General features: G+C 54.1%; 1 protein-coding gene across 1 annotated transcript; it reads right to left on the reverse strand.

Annotated features, from left to right (window-relative positions):
* Positions 1-1,340: 1,340 nt before the first annotated feature.
* FAM65A (family with sequence similarity 65, member A) lies at positions 1,341-11,353 on the reverse strand. Its single transcript, XM_006878690.1, has 24 exons — positions 11,335-11,353; positions 10,357-10,483; positions 10,101-10,253; positions 9,910-9,988; positions 9,195-9,218; positions 9,049-9,102; positions 8,784-8,936; positions 8,634-8,697; positions 8,502-8,545; positions 8,299-8,424; positions 6,684-6,832; positions 6,475-6,604; positions 5,780-6,393; positions 5,570-5,674; positions 4,846-5,491; positions 4,647-4,768; positions 3,656-3,788; positions 3,248-3,383; positions 2,973-3,134; positions 2,583-2,741; positions 2,239-2,435; positions 2,065-2,148; positions 1,875-1,965; positions 1,341-1,746 (listed from the first exon to the last, which is right to left on the reverse strand). Exons 1-24 carry the CDS (start codon positions 11,351-11,353, stop codon positions 1,649-1,651), a joined length of 3,669 nt encoding a protein of 1,222 aa, XP_006878752.1. The 3' UTR covers positions 1,341-1,648.
* Between the last annotated feature and the right edge of the window lie 3,859 nt (positions 11,354-15,212).

Here is a 15,212-nt window from a genome sequence, read left to right on the forward strand (position 1 = left end):
GGTTCGGAGACTGTATCTTTCTTGGCTCCTGCAGGAGTCTTCAGAGCAGGCACCAGCCTTGCCCAGTTTTGGGTGCTGGCTCAGTTTCTATCACTTGTTTTCCCCCACATCTACTTCGCTGCCCCCTGCTGACCACCTACCTGGAAGACTTAGCAACACTGTTCCTCATGCCACCCTTCCTAGTTTCAGAGAGTACAGAGCTGTGCCAGTGTGTGGAGGGCATGTGCCTGTCCCCACCTCGCACCCTTCCTGGAATGAGCCACCTGCATCCACATACAGGTGTTTCCTGTGCTCCTTCCTGTTGCCGTTTTTCTGCTTAGCTTGGCTTCCCCAGCAGGTGGTTAAGGCCCCAGCCAAGTCTCCATGTGCAGCTCTAAACACTGGGGGGCAGGGCTCTCTGGGGATCTGGGTCACCCTTGCCCCCTGGGGAGACTGTTGGCACCTCATCGGCTCATCCTGAGTTGCAGGGCACTGTCATCTCCATACACATGCTGTCATGCTTCTGTGCTTCTGCCACAAGCACTGAGGGATATCAGAGAGGACTTGGAGGGAGGGGGAAGCCTGCCAGCAAGCTCCTTTGCCTCTGGAGGGAGAGGAGCCCTGGGGGTAGGGTGGGGGGAGGCTGAGGACTTCAGAACAGGCCTGACGTTCTGGAATCACACTCCACCCTTAAGTTCCTCACACAGAACTCTTAACCTTCTGGGGTTAACAGATTCATGTGCTAGGCTGCTCTGGGGGAGCTAAGCCTCCCCAGGGCTCTGCTTCCTGAAACCCCTTGTCAGCTTGCTGTCCCTGGCCACAGCGGGTCAAAGGGGTCAGTCAGGTTTGTTATTACAGAGTGGGAGGTGGGCTCTGCAATGGGAAGGATTTGCTGTCAAGGTCACAGGGCAGCCATCCGGCTCTCCTGACTCCCAGGCCCCAGTTCTTTTCCCCTCAACCAGGATCTAGATTCTTGCCACAGCCCTCAAGGATAGCTCAGCTCTCTGTAGGAAGTAGTCTGAGCTGTAGGCAGACCTAGAAGACTGGCACCTCCAAGTATGGCTCTGCTGCCCCCTGGCGGCCAGATCTGCAGCCACCATAGGGACTTTGCCTGCCTGCTTCCTCTTTGCTCCTTTGCCCCATGGCAGGAGCTAGCTCCCAGAACATATATCCTTTGAATCTCTTTAGCAACATCCCAAGCATAGTGCTCGCTTGTCGAAGCCCTGTTCCAGCCACTGGGCTTTCTTCTACCTGGATTTCCAGGGTAAATGCAATTGCTGTTGTCACAAGTGGAATGTGGACTTGTGTCAGGCAGAGATGCTGATGCTAAAGGTTAGCGCACAGCAGGCCGGGCCATGTAAGAAAGGCATTTTGCTTTAATTTTATGTAAAACTCTGTAAATAATATACAAAACCAAGGGATGTAGGGGCAGAGGCAGGGTGACCAGGCTCTGGACAGTGGTTTGTGGCAAAGGGGTTTGCTGAGCCCAGGCTGGGAGGCACTTGACTGCAGGCTCTGGCTCCACAGACCCCAAGGGGAACAGAATATATTAGATTTTCATTGAAAGGAATCTGGGGGGAGGGGTATCCAGAGCCAGCCCTCACCCTCCCTGCCAATGCCTAGTAAGCCCCGAAAGTGGGGACAGGGGTACTGAGAGCCTGGGGGGTAGTTAGAATGCCGTGCTGGCCATGCTGCCAGGCCCGAAAATTCGGGGCAGAGCATCCAGGGACTCCTCCAGCCGTCGGTGGGCAGACTGTCCCTCTTCCCCTGTGGTGGATGAGAAGAGGGTCAGAAGAGACCTATCTCTCTCAGCTCTGGCACCCTGGTCCCATCTCACCCTCCTCTCATGACCCAGGATGACCCACTGTCTGCTTAGCCCACCCTCTCAGCCTTACCACACTGCTGCAGGCTCTGTCGGGCAGCTTCCCGCACGGCCTCTGTGTCTGTTTGGCATAGGTATACCAGGGGTTCAATGCCCTCGGGTGCCTATCAGGGGAAACACAGAGCGGGGAATAGGTGTGAGAGGCCCAGGGGTAGGGTAAGGTGAGGAGAAGTAGGAAGGGTGGGTGGATTGGCAGCAGTCACCTTGATGCAGCCCAGGGCCAGGCAGCCAGCCACTCGGGTCTGTACATCCTCATCCTCGAGCTGGTCCAGGAAGCACAAGAGGGCCTGGGTGGAATGAGGTGGGGGAGACTTAGTCAGATACTGGAAGCTTGGGACCCCACCTTTGTCTTCAGGGGAGCACTGGTGGGCCCTTACCCTCTCTCGGAAGGCAGGGCCCAGTGACAGGCTCCGGAGCTGGGTGCTGACTGCAGCCATGACCTTGTTGTTGCCATGAACTAGCAGGGAGCTGAGGGCCCGCAGCCCATCCTTACGAAGCCGCCCCTCAGGCGCCAGCCTCAGAGCCTTCAGCACAACAGCTTGGTCATCTGAGTTCAGATTCCGCACCAGTAATACTAAAAGGAAGAGGAGTAGATTGGGATAAAGTGGCAGGGCCAAGAGCCTCCTGGGTTGGGGAGGGCTTATATATGCTCATGTCCTTATCCACTCCATCAGGCCCACCTACAGCATTGGGCCCTTTGTCATTAGGGCTACTGGCTCACCCTCCTCAGCCGTCTCAGTCACATAAGCCTCCATGGAGGGGGCATCCAAAGTTTCAACATAACTCCAAAACTGGAAGACAGTGAGCTGCTTGCCAGGGCCTGGCTGGGGCCTCCTAGGCAGCTTCTGCGCCAGCACTTCCTCTAAGAACTTGACACACACTGTGGGAAACAGTACCCATCATCAGATCCCTCTCAGAGAAGCTCATCCAAAGGGGGCCCCTGTCCAAACCCCACCATCTAGGTCTTCTTGCCCAGCACAGGCCACAAGCTTTTGCTATTTCTCCCCAGTGCTGTGCTCAGTATGGCTTGTGGGGTGACCTGACATCACTGAGCCCTGAGCACAGGGGATATGAGACAGGAGAGATGAACGGGCAGAAGGCACCCACTCACCAGCCTCCGCCAAACCTGACTGGCGCAGGGAGAGGCGGGCACTGTACTGGGTGCAGAAGGTGAGGAGCACCCGCTCCACGGGGCAGATGAAGGGGCCAAGTCCCTCTGTGCACTGGTCCCAGAAGGTCAGGAAGCCGGGCCGAGAGACTGAGAACTGCACCACTGTGAAGGGTGCAGACACTGTCAGAGACAGGGTGGGCAGGTGCAGGCAGACACATGGGTGGGGTAGGATCTGAGCTTCCAGGCAGATGGCAGAGCCCACAGGGGGCCTTTACCTTCCTGGGCAGAGGTGGCAGGGGTCTCCCATCGCCCACTGAGCTCACACACAGCTTCAAGGACTCGGGCTTCCCGCAGCAGCCGCTCCAGAGCCCATGCCTCCTGACAGCGCAGGGGCCCAAATGTGCCTAATTTCTGGAGAACAGTGGTGGACAAGTAGTTCAGACCTCTAGGTAAGGCTGTGAGAGGGTGGAGTCCCAGGACTACAAATTCCAGCATGCATTGGGAAAGCTGGGGTGATCCTGAGCATGGGATGGGAGGTGTTCCATTCAGCAAGGGCCAGACGCCAGGACCCTGGGGCAGTGAGATAGGGAACCCAGAGGTGTGGAGGGCCAGGATTGAAGTGTGGGACTCCCTGGAGCAAAGTGCCACAAGGAGAAGGTGGTGGAGGACACCACCAGCCTCACCAGCAGGAGGTGGCTGCAGTGGTACAGGTGCTGGACCAGGGCAGCATCCAGAGCTAGACAGCCTGTGCTGAGGGGCTGGGCACGGGGTGAGTCTAGGCTGTCCTCAGTCGTGGGCTCCTGGTTGGTCAGGGGCCTGAGGTAAAAGTGGGGTCAGTCACCCTTGGAGCACATCACCACTTGGTCATCAGTGTGCATTTTTATTGAACTCCCTCATCCCACAATGAAAAAACAGACAATACACATATGACAATGAGTAAGTTGACAGGGTTTCCATGAGGAAAGAGCTGGGATCCGCAGGTAGCAGGGAATTCTCTGGAGCAAGACTCGCCTGGCCACCTCCAGCTAGGAGCGCTGAGGCTGGGACGGGCGGGAGAAGGGCTGCAAGCGGGATGGTCTACGCAGTGCAGAGTGCAAGGGGCTGGGGCCCAAGGGGCGCAAGGCTCGTGGCCGAGACCTTGGTAGCAGGAGAGGGAGGAGAGGCCGGGCACGACCTTCAACTGAGGAGTGGCAAAGGTTGCTTGGACACAAAGAGCTGAGGGGCCGTGGCCTCCTGGAAAGTCGGGATCGAGGCAGAGAGGACCGTTGTGGGGACACCCAGCGTGCATGGGGAGGCACTGCAAGAGCATGATTGAAGGGTGGATCCAAGGTGAGGCCGAAGGAGGGAAGAGGATCTGTGGGCTCACAGGCTGATGAGGCTCGGCGAGGGAAGCAGACATTGCAGAGACGAGAAGGGTGACCAGAAGCACTGGGGAATCAGATGGAGTTGGAGACGTGGACACAGGAGGACACATAAGGGGTATACGTGGGAGGGTTACACACAGATGCACCTGCCTTCCCGTCCACCTTACAGCCTTACAGCCCTTTCCATGTGCTCCACCTACCTGCTTCCTCTTACTTGGTCCTGTATCTGTGTCCCTACCTCTTATTCCTCCTTCACCTCTTCCCCCTCTCCCAGCTTTGTCGCAGCCAAGCCCTCACTCAGCCCCCTCACCTGTCCCCAGGACCACCACTGTCTTCATCTTCATCATCGTTGAGAAAACTGAAGCTCTCCAGGGCATGCTCCACAGTGATACTAAGACTGGAGGCCCGGCTTCGGGTTAGGCCTTGCCTCTGCTGGGGTTATGGAAGAAGTCAGAGCTGCTGCTACTGCCTGGGCGCTTCCATGTCCCCAGCTTAGCCAGCACACTTACCATGAGCAGACTCTCTAGCCGGGTCACCTCCTGCTCCAGGCCCTGCAGCTCTGGGAACTGGCCTCGATAGTCATCCAAGGCCGACATTAAAGCTCCTAGAGCCTCTTCCAGCCTTTTGTCCCCAGCCCCTTCCGCCGCCTCTGGGACTGGAGACTGAGTAGTTGTGGCCACATTAAGGTCTGATTGCTGGGGGGCGGGGGCTAGAGGGGAGGGTGGAGGACTTGAGCTCTGAAGGCTGGACTCGGGGGCAGAGCTTGTGTGGGGTTCCCGATCAGAACAGGGGGGGCTCAAGGAGGAGGTGATGGGGGCTGTGAGGTCTGCCTGAGTGCAGAGTGGGGAGGTGGGTTGGCCACGAGGTTGGGTGTTGGTACCTGGGAGGTTGGAGTCTTTGTGCACAGAGGAGCTGGGAAGAGTAACAAAATCTGGAGAGGTGGAAAGGCTCAGAGTTTTAAGGGGGGTTTTGGTGGTAGGGCCTGTGGTCATGGAAGTCTGAACCAGGTCTGTAGCATTGGGGGTTGCATTTGTAGTGGTGTGAGTTGACACCTTAGCTTGGTGCACAGAGTTCAGGGCAGCATAGGCAGGGCTTGTGACAGAGTGGGCGGGGCCTGACATGACATGGGCGGGGCCTAGGGCTGTGTGGATGGGGCTTGTGGGGGTGGAGGTTACAGTAGTGTTAGTGGGGCTTGTGATGGTCTGAACTGAGCCTGTAGAAGTTAAGGGAGACTGCACTGGCTTATGGGAGGGGCTTGTGGTAGTCTCGACCTGCTCTGTGGTATTGGTGGTAGGGCCTGTAGTTGTGGGTGTAGAGAGCACTGGCTTGTGAACAGGGCTCGCTTGTTTGGAGCTTGTGGTCTGGGTTGATTCTGTGGTGCTCGGGGTAGAGCCTGTGGCACTGGGCAGAGGGCTTGTGGTACTGAGGGTTGAGACTGTGGACTTGCGGGTGGAGCCTGGAGCAGAGCACGTGAGGCTTACAGCACTGTGGGAGGTGCTTATGGCACTATGGGTGGAGATTATAGCAGTGTGGCTGGGGCTTGGCTCTTCTGGGGCCTTATGAACTGGATCTGGTTGTTCAGACTGGGCAGGCTCTGGAAAAGTGTGAGCAGGGCCTACTGTACTGATGGCTGGTGTTAAGGTGGAATGACTAGGGTCCAGGGCAGGGAGCTCCCCAAGGGCTGGATTTGGGAGTGCAGATGGACTAGGTGCTCGACCTAAACTTTCCACCCCAACAGTCTCTATTGCAGCTTCTGCTAAGACAGCATCTACACTGGCTTCACTGATGTGGCTCAGTGTTCGGCTGTACGGGGCATGCCCATTGGCCAGGACTGGGGCCACAGTCCTCTCCTCATTCATGAGCCCAGTGGTGGGGGTCTCAGGCCTACAGAAGGCGACTTGAATGGGCAGGGGCTCAGGTTGCTGCACCAGGGGCCTGGGGGCAGAGGAGTGGCGTGCGGTGCCTGAGAGCTGTGGGCTGGAGGAGTCGTCTGAAGATTCAGATGACAGGGACCACGCTGTTCCGTTCTCCAGCTCCTCCTGCCGTCGCAGCATGTTCTGTGCAAGAGGGAAGGGCATTTCAGGACCACTTCATGGGCCTCTGGGAGCTGCGAAGCCAGGACCTAGGCTGCCACTCACATAGAAAGCCTGCTCCCGCAGCGAGGGTGTGTCTGGTGGGCTCTGGCTATAGGTGGAGAAGCGTTTGGTGACTGTGGAGGCCTTGTTGACACTAGATGCAGCTGATGGCTGATCATCCTTGTCGAAGGGGCTGAGAAGGGAAAGGGCTATTAGCAGGTCCCAGAAGCTCTGACCTTTGCCCTAAACCCTTCTCCTTAGGTACCACTAACCTCCATATGACTTCCAGGCTGAGCTTAATGGTGCCAAGGTCATTGATGTCCACAGCCACAACTTGAGGCAGGGCAGCAAACAGGTCCTTGGTCTCGCAGGACACGCTGCCCACAACCACATGATTGGCCAAGCCCTTCAGTTCTGTCACCTACAGCCAAGAGAGAACAGTGGGATCACCAGAGTGTCAGGGCTACCAGATGGTGAGAGACCAGAGGTCTGACTGTGATCAGAGATCAAAGAGGTTATGAGATGGTCATGAAGTCATTCACAGGGGCCTGGGGGTCTTGAGGACATCTCAGTGATTGCATCCTCAGGAATGCACAGCCGTGGAGGCTTAAAGTAGTCTGAGAATAACAGACCACAGAAGTCTGAGCATGAAGCCTCACTGAGGTCATGGGGGATTGCAGCCTCATGGAGATCCCAAAGGTCAAGGAGTCATGAGGAAGCACAGGTCAAGGGGCTACAAGGTCACAGGGGTCACAAAGATTGTTATTTTTAAGATCATGAGAAAAAAAATCACAAGGCTATGAAGATCCAAAACAAAAACTCTATTGCTGATCTGAACTGTACTGAATATGATACTGAAGACCACAAAAGAACAAAGAGATGTGTCTTGGAGAAGGTGCAGCCAGAATACTCTTTGGAGGCAAAGATGATAAAGCTTCTCTTCCATACTTTGGGCGTGTTGCTAGGAGGGGCTATTCCTTAGAGAAGGACATCATGCTTGCAAAGGTAAAGGAATAAAGAAAGACCCTCAATGAGATGGACTGACACAGTGATTGGAGAAATGTGTTCCTACTATGTCAGAGATTGTTTTCCCCCCCTTTTTTTTAATTATTAAATTTTATTAGTATTAATGAACATTTACAGGGATTTTGGGTTTTCATTCCTTCATTGCTGTACCATTCTCTCTAACCTCTTCCCCAGTTTGTTCTTCTTATGTCAGAGATTGTGAAGCTACCTCAGGATAGAACAGAGTTCAGATCTGTGGTTCACAGGGTTGCTGCGAGTCTACTCGACTGAATAGCACTTAAGGACAAGAGTAACCCTTTAAGACAGGTTTGGACTGCTTCCTTCATAAGGTTAGCAGCTGAACTCCCTTTGATGAAATCAGGGGGTCATATATTCGCCAAGCCATTATTTTGAATTGAATTGTGTGCTCCTAAAATACATACATTTTAAAATTCTTATCTATAGGCCTGAGGTTAGAATTCCATTTGGAGGTAGGTTGTCTTTGTTATGTTAATGAGGCAGCATTAGTATATAGTGTGTTTTGAGTTGATCTCTTGTTAATATTTAAAAGAGATTAAATGAGAAAGCAGAAAAAAGCAGAGACAAGAGGAGATACACTTCAGAAGAGACAGAAATCTTTCTCCAAAAAGCCTTCCCTCATAGCTGGCACCCTGAATTCAAACCTCTAGCCTGTATAATGAAAAAATAACATTTCTGCTTGTTAAGGTCACCCACTTGTGGTACTTCTGTTATAGCAGCACGAGATCACTAAGGCAGCCATGGAATCATGAGGGGTTATGGGGATTGCTGTCCTCAGACTCTTAGGGTCATGAAGGTCACAAGGGGCTTACGGGGTCAGGGTGTCTGGAGCAGGAACAGCACCTTAATGGACAGGAATTCCGTGAGCAGAGGCAGAAAGATGGTTTCCTCACTGTCCCACACCTGCTTCCCGCTCCCCTCGATGCGGCCCCGTAATTTCCAGCGTTGACGCCCATACTTCATGCAGATCTAGGGGAATAAGCAGGATGACGGCTGTCCCTGGTGTGCTGACCCTGCCATCCGCCCTTCCCTGCACATCCTCGTACCTCATACTGATCGCCTACACAGAGTCTGGCGAAGCCAGCCAGCCCTAAGAGTGGGGGAGACGTAGAATGAGCCATGCGGAGGGGTCTCAGAAACACCCCATCTGTCACCCATCTGCCCCCACAACTCTGTACCTTTCATCCGGAGATGGAACTCGCCCAGCTGTGCTTCCAGCTCACTCTCCAGCACACACATGCTCTGAGAGGAAGGGGACAGGTTATCAGTAACCAGCTCTGACCAGCCCTGCCATGCCCTGGCCTCCCATGACAGGCACCCACCCTCACCTCTGTGTACTCCCGATGCCCTCGAGTGGCCTCAGCCAGACTGTCCCGGGCCTCTCGGCTCCCTGGGGACCCAGTGGTGTAAGCACGAACCATGTTGGAGGCACCATCCCGGAGACGCCGCTGAACACAGTATTGCTCATATAGCTCATCGATCTGGGTGAGAGTGGAGAATGAGACTTATTCACAGTCCAGCACCCTACCCTGATCTTGTGACACCCCAGCCCCCACCCCATTTTGCAGCTGCACATGCATGCTACACACGTACCTTGCTTGCATGGAACTCCAGCCGTCGAAGGAAGCGCTCAATGGACTTGACTTGCTGGGGGAGAGGTGGGTCAGGAGTGGCCTGAGGTCCAGAGCCCTTTACCTTCTCCAGGTGCCAACCCCTCCCACCACTACTGCCACACTTACCTTGTCTAAATCGTATAGGAAGCCCTGCAGGGGGAGATGAAAAGGGACACTTAGGCATGAAGAGGACTCCAGCAGGGGTGCTTGCTCACTCAGACCCACATGTAGCTCTTGTCTGTCAGCCATCCACTCACATAGCAGTTCAAAACAACTCCAGTCACTGGGATTGACCCCCTTCCCACACCAGGCCCGGCCCTTTGTGGGTGCTGGTGACACTGATCTGGTCCCCAAGATCACACTAGTACCTTCTCCTCAGCTCTTTCCTAGTTCTATCCACTCTCTTTCCTACAGCACCTGGGGAGACCTCTGCAACTGGTGTCTGGCTCTCCCTGCCAGGAAATTCCTACTCATCCTTCAAGACCCAGTAACAGTGTCTCCCGGGGAAGCCCTGATGATCCTTTCAACAGGAAGAACCACAGCTCTCTATCTCAGTCATAGTACTACAACATCTATATAATACTACATAATTTTCTGCTGTCTATGTTTGCATACTCTGACCCACTATCTGGGCAAAAGCTGAGTCGCAGGCAGGAAGTGTACACAGCAAAGTACTAGAGGATGGAACCCCTAGCCGCCTCAGATAACCTTTTTTCCAGTCTTATTTGGCCTAAGTCATCCAGAAAACTGATCCAAGACACCTAGGCTTCTGGCAGCCCTCCACACCACAAAGCTAAGCTGGGGCTCAATCAGGTCATCCCCTGGCTGCCACACTCCTCACCAGACGGGAATTTCTCTTGGACTCCTTTATCTGCCTCTGGAGTTTCTCCTGCTCCTGCTGGTGCACTTCCAGGTAGGCCCTGGGGAAAGGAGCGACAGGAATTAGCGGACCTCTCGAGCTTCAAGTGGAGAGAAAGGTTTCCCCTTCGCAGGAGAGAGCCTGGGAGAAGTCTTGGTAAGGGACTCACTTACGTCAGGCCCCGCTTGAGTGCAGCGTACACCTGGTCCAGCCGCTCTGGCTGTGGCACCTTGGGGGCTGGGTGTGCCACGGAAAACATCCTAGTTACCCGGGCGAGCGCTGGGGGCTTACGTGGGGGTCCCGGGGGGCTGAAGGCCTGGAAACTCCTGGAGAAGAGATCGTCCTGAGAAAGGGACGCTCAGGGGGTGCCCCCCAAACCTCGCCACTTACCCTGTTTAAACACCCTTGAAACTAACCCCCCCCTCATACCTGGGCCCCCGCTCGTGGCTGCCGAGGACGCCTGCGAAGGACTGGCTCCTACTGACCCGGGCGCTGAGCAGGCGGCGCTGTGGCCTCACGGACAGGGACATCATGGAGTGAGTCCGCGCGGGGCTCCCTAGGGGAGGCGAGAGGAGTGTCCAGCGCCAATCGGCCCCCTGAAATTCCCTCCCTGCAGGCCCAGATCAGGTCGTTCCTGGTCACCAGATGCCACCAAGTCAGGAGTCCAGTGGGCTCCAGCCTCAGGATTAACCCCTGCCCGCCAGGGTCTGACTCCCTCGCTGGCTGGGCGCTAATGACAGCCTGCCAAGGGCGACTCGCCTCGGACTCAGCGTGGCCTCGGCTCGGCCCCCACTTCCTGCTGATGTGCCGGCTCCGCCTGCAGCGGGGCAGGAAGGGGGGTCGAGCGGGGACCCTCCCCTGGCTGGGAAGGGGCAGGAAAGAGGCGGGGCGCGTGAAGAATGCGCGGAAGCGCCTGTTTACCCGGGGGCGGGGCGGGCGCCTCAGTCCTGCCCTCAGTCCCCCACCCCCAAGTCAACCCAGAGCTAGTGCACCCGCACCCCAGGAGGCCGCGGGAGGTCACCCGGTAGGGCGAGGTGCTCCGATCCCTGCCAAGCTGCCGGACAGGCCGGGCCGGTGCGCGCCTGGCTCCTGAGACCCGCCTGCCCCATGTAAGCTGGCTCCCCTGCTCTCAGGCTCCCGAGTGCTGAGCCCTCCCGGCTTCTCCAGTCCGGGGATTCCCAGGATAACCAGCCGTGCCGAGAAGTGCTCCGCCCCCTCCACTTTTCCTCAGCTCCGAACTGGAAACTGAGTCACACACGCGCACCCTAGCCTGCACCCTTAGTGGGAGGGGGACCTCGCCTATCTCCGACCCGTTTCATCGAAGCACGCGCCGCTGGGCCCCATAATCGAGCCTCGCACATCCTGAGGCCAGTCCCAGCGCTTCTGTGGCCCTAGGCAGGGTCCTACCTTTCTTCTTGGTGTTCATGGTCGGTCCTGGACAGCCCCCGCCTGGCACTCACTCCCTGCAGTCGGCGCAGGGCTGCGCGGTGCAGACCCCAGCTGGGCGCTGTGCTCTTCCCAGGGCTCTAGCCTGGGCTTAGACTCCTCCCGGCGCCGCCCCCCGCCCAGTTCCTGCCGCCTGACTCAGCCTGCGGAGATGGGGCGGGACAGGCCGGGCCAAGGGGACAAGGAGGACTAAGGCTTGTCTGTCTGCCAGAAACGGAGGGGACTGGTGAAGGTTCTTTACTGGGGTCGGGAGTGTGGGTAAAAGGAGTTGCACACAGTTGTGAATGGGGGTCTCTAAAGAGGATGAGGGGATGAGTCAGAATTTTACTGAAGGCAGTGAAAACAGGAAACTCAAAGACTGCAGGATGAGGGATGCTGAGAGGGGGCTGAACCCACAGAGGGCTGAGAGAAGAGGTTCTGAGTATGTGAAGGGTGGAGGGGTGGGGCAGAGAGTGGAGGAACGGCCCGTGGTCCACAGAGAGTGGGATACTGACCCTGAGGGGCCTGAGATAAAAGACTGGACCAACAATTTCAGTGTCCTGCTGCCTCAAGAAGGAAAGGACAAGAAAATCACACAGCCACTTACACAACCCTCACCTCTATCTCCACAGCGGGTAGGAATGAGGGTGGGGGTTTATTCTGGGGACTTCTCTTAGACCTCAGAGAAGAGAATCAGAGCCCGCTGCCTAGCCAAAGGTACATCTTTAGCTACATCTGCGTTTAGGCCCAAGTTCTCATCATCTTGGCCTCTAGCCCACATGGGCCCCTCAGGCCCTGAATCCTTGCTTGTTGGTCTTTTCTCCCTTAATATTTCTTCCATCAATAGCTTCCTTCTGTCTGACTGGGATGGAGATAACTCCTTCCTATAGACAAGGCTGCCTGATGTCAGAGGTGCTGAACGCTCACTTGTCCCCTAAACCTTCCTGGTCCTTTGAGGCTTAACTGTGTGTTCTAAAAGGCAGAGGTGGGTCTGCATTTCCCACAATCCACCTACCACCCCACATGAATTGAGATGCAAGAGGTCCATGGATCACAGTGTGAGAAACGCTACTGTCTCTCTTACCCCCCTGAAGCACCCACATGGGTGACCTCTGTATTCCCAGGTGCCAACCCAACACTGGCATCTCAGTTCCCTTCAACCACTCCCCACCAGCCCAGCCCCATCTTGCATCATCTGTGTCTGGAATGCCCCTTCCCTCAAGCACAATCACTTTGACATCAACTTCCCAGCTCACCTGCTCTCTCTCTTCCTGAGACCTCTGGTCCCTTGAGCCCTCAGCTCACTTATCCAACCATTCAGAGTGACAACCCCGTTCCAGCTTGTGCCAGCTGCTGAGATACAGCTCTGAACTTTGCAGATACCATCCTGCATGATGTTCACAGCCCGCCTCTATTTTCTCTCTGCCAGCCGCCTCCTACTCCTCTACTTTCTCTGTACACCCTCGCACCAGGCTGGATCGGCAGCGCTGCTCCATCACTTGCTAATCTCAGAGCTCCACATCTCTTGCCTACCTGGCCGGAACCATCCCTGGGCAACCCAGCTCCCTGCCTTCTCTGCATCTGCACACAGGCTGGCAAGATCAGCTGGAGGTCTCGGAACTATAAAGCTCAGCTGGAACCATGGAGCAGTTCTCACACTCAGCCAAGCTCTTTCCCTACCCGATAAATTCTTGCCTAATCACCTAGCTTGCTCCCTTCTTATAGAAGATTCGTGTTTCAAAAATGGTCCACAAGCCTGAAACAAGCTCAGGCTGCTCTCATGTAAAACAGAAACAAAAATAACCCTGGAAACTACTAAATGTCCATCAATACTGAAATGGATAACTGGTAACCAGTTACTACTTAGTCAATTCTGATTTATGGTGACTCCATGCCTGACAGAGAAAAACTGTGTTCCCTGGTATTTTTACCAGGATTCTTGGAATCTCCGGGCCTTTCTTTCCAGAACCTACTGGGTAGATTCAAACCCCCAGCTTTTCAGTTAGCAGTGAATGTGTTAACCCTTAGCACTACCCAGGACTCCACCACTGTTGTTATGTTGTTATCAACAAGTTGGAATGAATGAGTGGAAGCCCAAAATCTCTGTAAATGTTTATGAAAATTAATAAAATATAATTATAGAAAAAAAAAACCCAACAAGTTGGAACCTACTGATAGCTGACCCTCCAGTGGGTTTTCGAAGGCTGTATATTGTATGGGAGGGGTCTTCCCATCTTTCTAACATGGAGCAGCTGGCAGACTCAAACTGCCTGCCTATTGGCTGACAGTGCATCTCCTTACCACTAACCCACCAGAGCTTCCTCAGCACTCCAATAAGATGTATAATAAAATATTTTACAGAAGAAAATATCTACAGATATGAATGCATCTTACAGACATGCTGAATGAATGACGATACAAGAGATGACCTGGGTTTCCTTCTTTCATTTTATAATTTTTTGTGTGTGCTGTCAAATTGGATCTGACTGGTACAGGAGAAGATTGTCCCTCCTTCTCCAGCAGACCATCTGGTGGATTTGAATCACACACCTCTGGGATTGCAGTGCAGCTTCTTGCCACTAGGCCACCAGAGCTCACCAGTTTCCCTCTTTAAATGAAGTTTAAGAACAGGCAAAATTACCTATGGTGATAAAAGTCAAGATAGATAATAGTTATCTTTAGGGGAGTGGTGGAGCAGCGGTAGAAGGAGGCACAGATGAGGCACTTTACCAGGGTGCTGGTAATGTTCTATTTCTTGATCTAGGTTCTGGTTATAGGGACGTGTTCCTCTGTGAAAATTTTTTTAGAATAAACCTTGGCTGCTAACTGAAAAATCATTGCTTTATATTCCATGGCGTACAGCACTGCCAGCTGAAAGGCTGTGCATCTCCAGCTGTTCGAATCCACCAGCAGCTCAGAAACGGGGTTGCTATGAGTTGGAATAAACTCCATGGCAGTGAGTTTGAGCCTCTCCACAGGAGAAAAGGCTTGGTGATTTGCCCCTGTCAAAATTATAGCTGAGGAAATCGTACAGGGTGGTACTGTTCCGTCTCCTCTGTCATACTCCACTATGAGTCAGAATAATTTACTAGGACACAACACTACCACTATCAATTAGGATATATACACTTTTTTGTATGTATATTATATTTCAATATAAAGTTGACTTTAAAAAAGTAACTACCAAAAAACCCCCAACTGATACCTCTGAGGGCCTCTCACCTGGATCTCTTTCCAGTGAAGTCTTCCTCTGTGCATTTCAGACCCAAGTTTCTTGAAGAGATGTCTGCCTCCATTTCCTCACCACACCCACCCACTCTTCTTCTCATTCTGGTCTGCCTTCTGTACCCACCCCTCAGCTGATTGGTCTGGACATAGTCTCCAGTGACCTCCCTGTTGCTGAATCCAGCCAGTCCTTATCCGGCTTGATCTCAGTAAAGCTTATGACCTGTGGCTCCCTTCCTTTTCCTAGAGCTCTTCCTTCCTTGAATTTCAAGATGCAACATGATTCTGGCTTCCTACAGATTTTAGGGAATTTGAATGGCTTAGTGGTTAAGAGTTGTACCACCAACCCAAAGGCATGCTGTTCGAATCTGCCAGCAGCTCAGTGGGAGAAAGATGACCAGTCTCCTCTCGGGCAATTTACAGTCTTTGAAAATCCACTGGAGAGTCGGCTGCGAGTCAGTTCTGACTTGATGGTACACAGCAACAACTGACCTCTCTGCCTGCCTATCTCATTGTCCCACAAATGACCTGTCGCTCTCTCCATCCCTACCCTTGGGATGTGTCATTTCCAGCAGCTCAATGCTATTGAATCAATGCCACACTCTCTATATCACTGTCATGCTCTTCTGAGCTCT

Source organism: Elephantulus edwardii, unplaced genomic scaffold (assembly GCF_000299155.1).
Source record: "Elephantulus edwardii isolate Elephantulus edwardi_28Jun2011 unplaced genomic scaffold, EleEdw1.0 scaffold00001, whole genome shotgun sequence".
NCBI lineage: Eukaryota > Metazoa > Chordata > Mammalia > Macroscelidea > Macroscelididae > Elephantulus > Elephantulus edwardii.

Excerpts from the sequence above, each read along its gene's own strand:
- FAM65A (XM_006878690.1), bottom strand. Across the intron at positions 10,254-10,356 it reads AGCCACGAGCGGGGGCCCAG|GAGTTTCCAGGCCTTCAGCC; the intron begins GTATGAGGGGGG and ends TCTCTTCTCCAG. Across the intron at positions 8,937-9,048 it reads TGGAGTTCCATGCAAGCAAG|ATCGATGAGCTATATGAGCA; the intron begins GTACGTGTGTAG and ends ACTCTCACCCAG.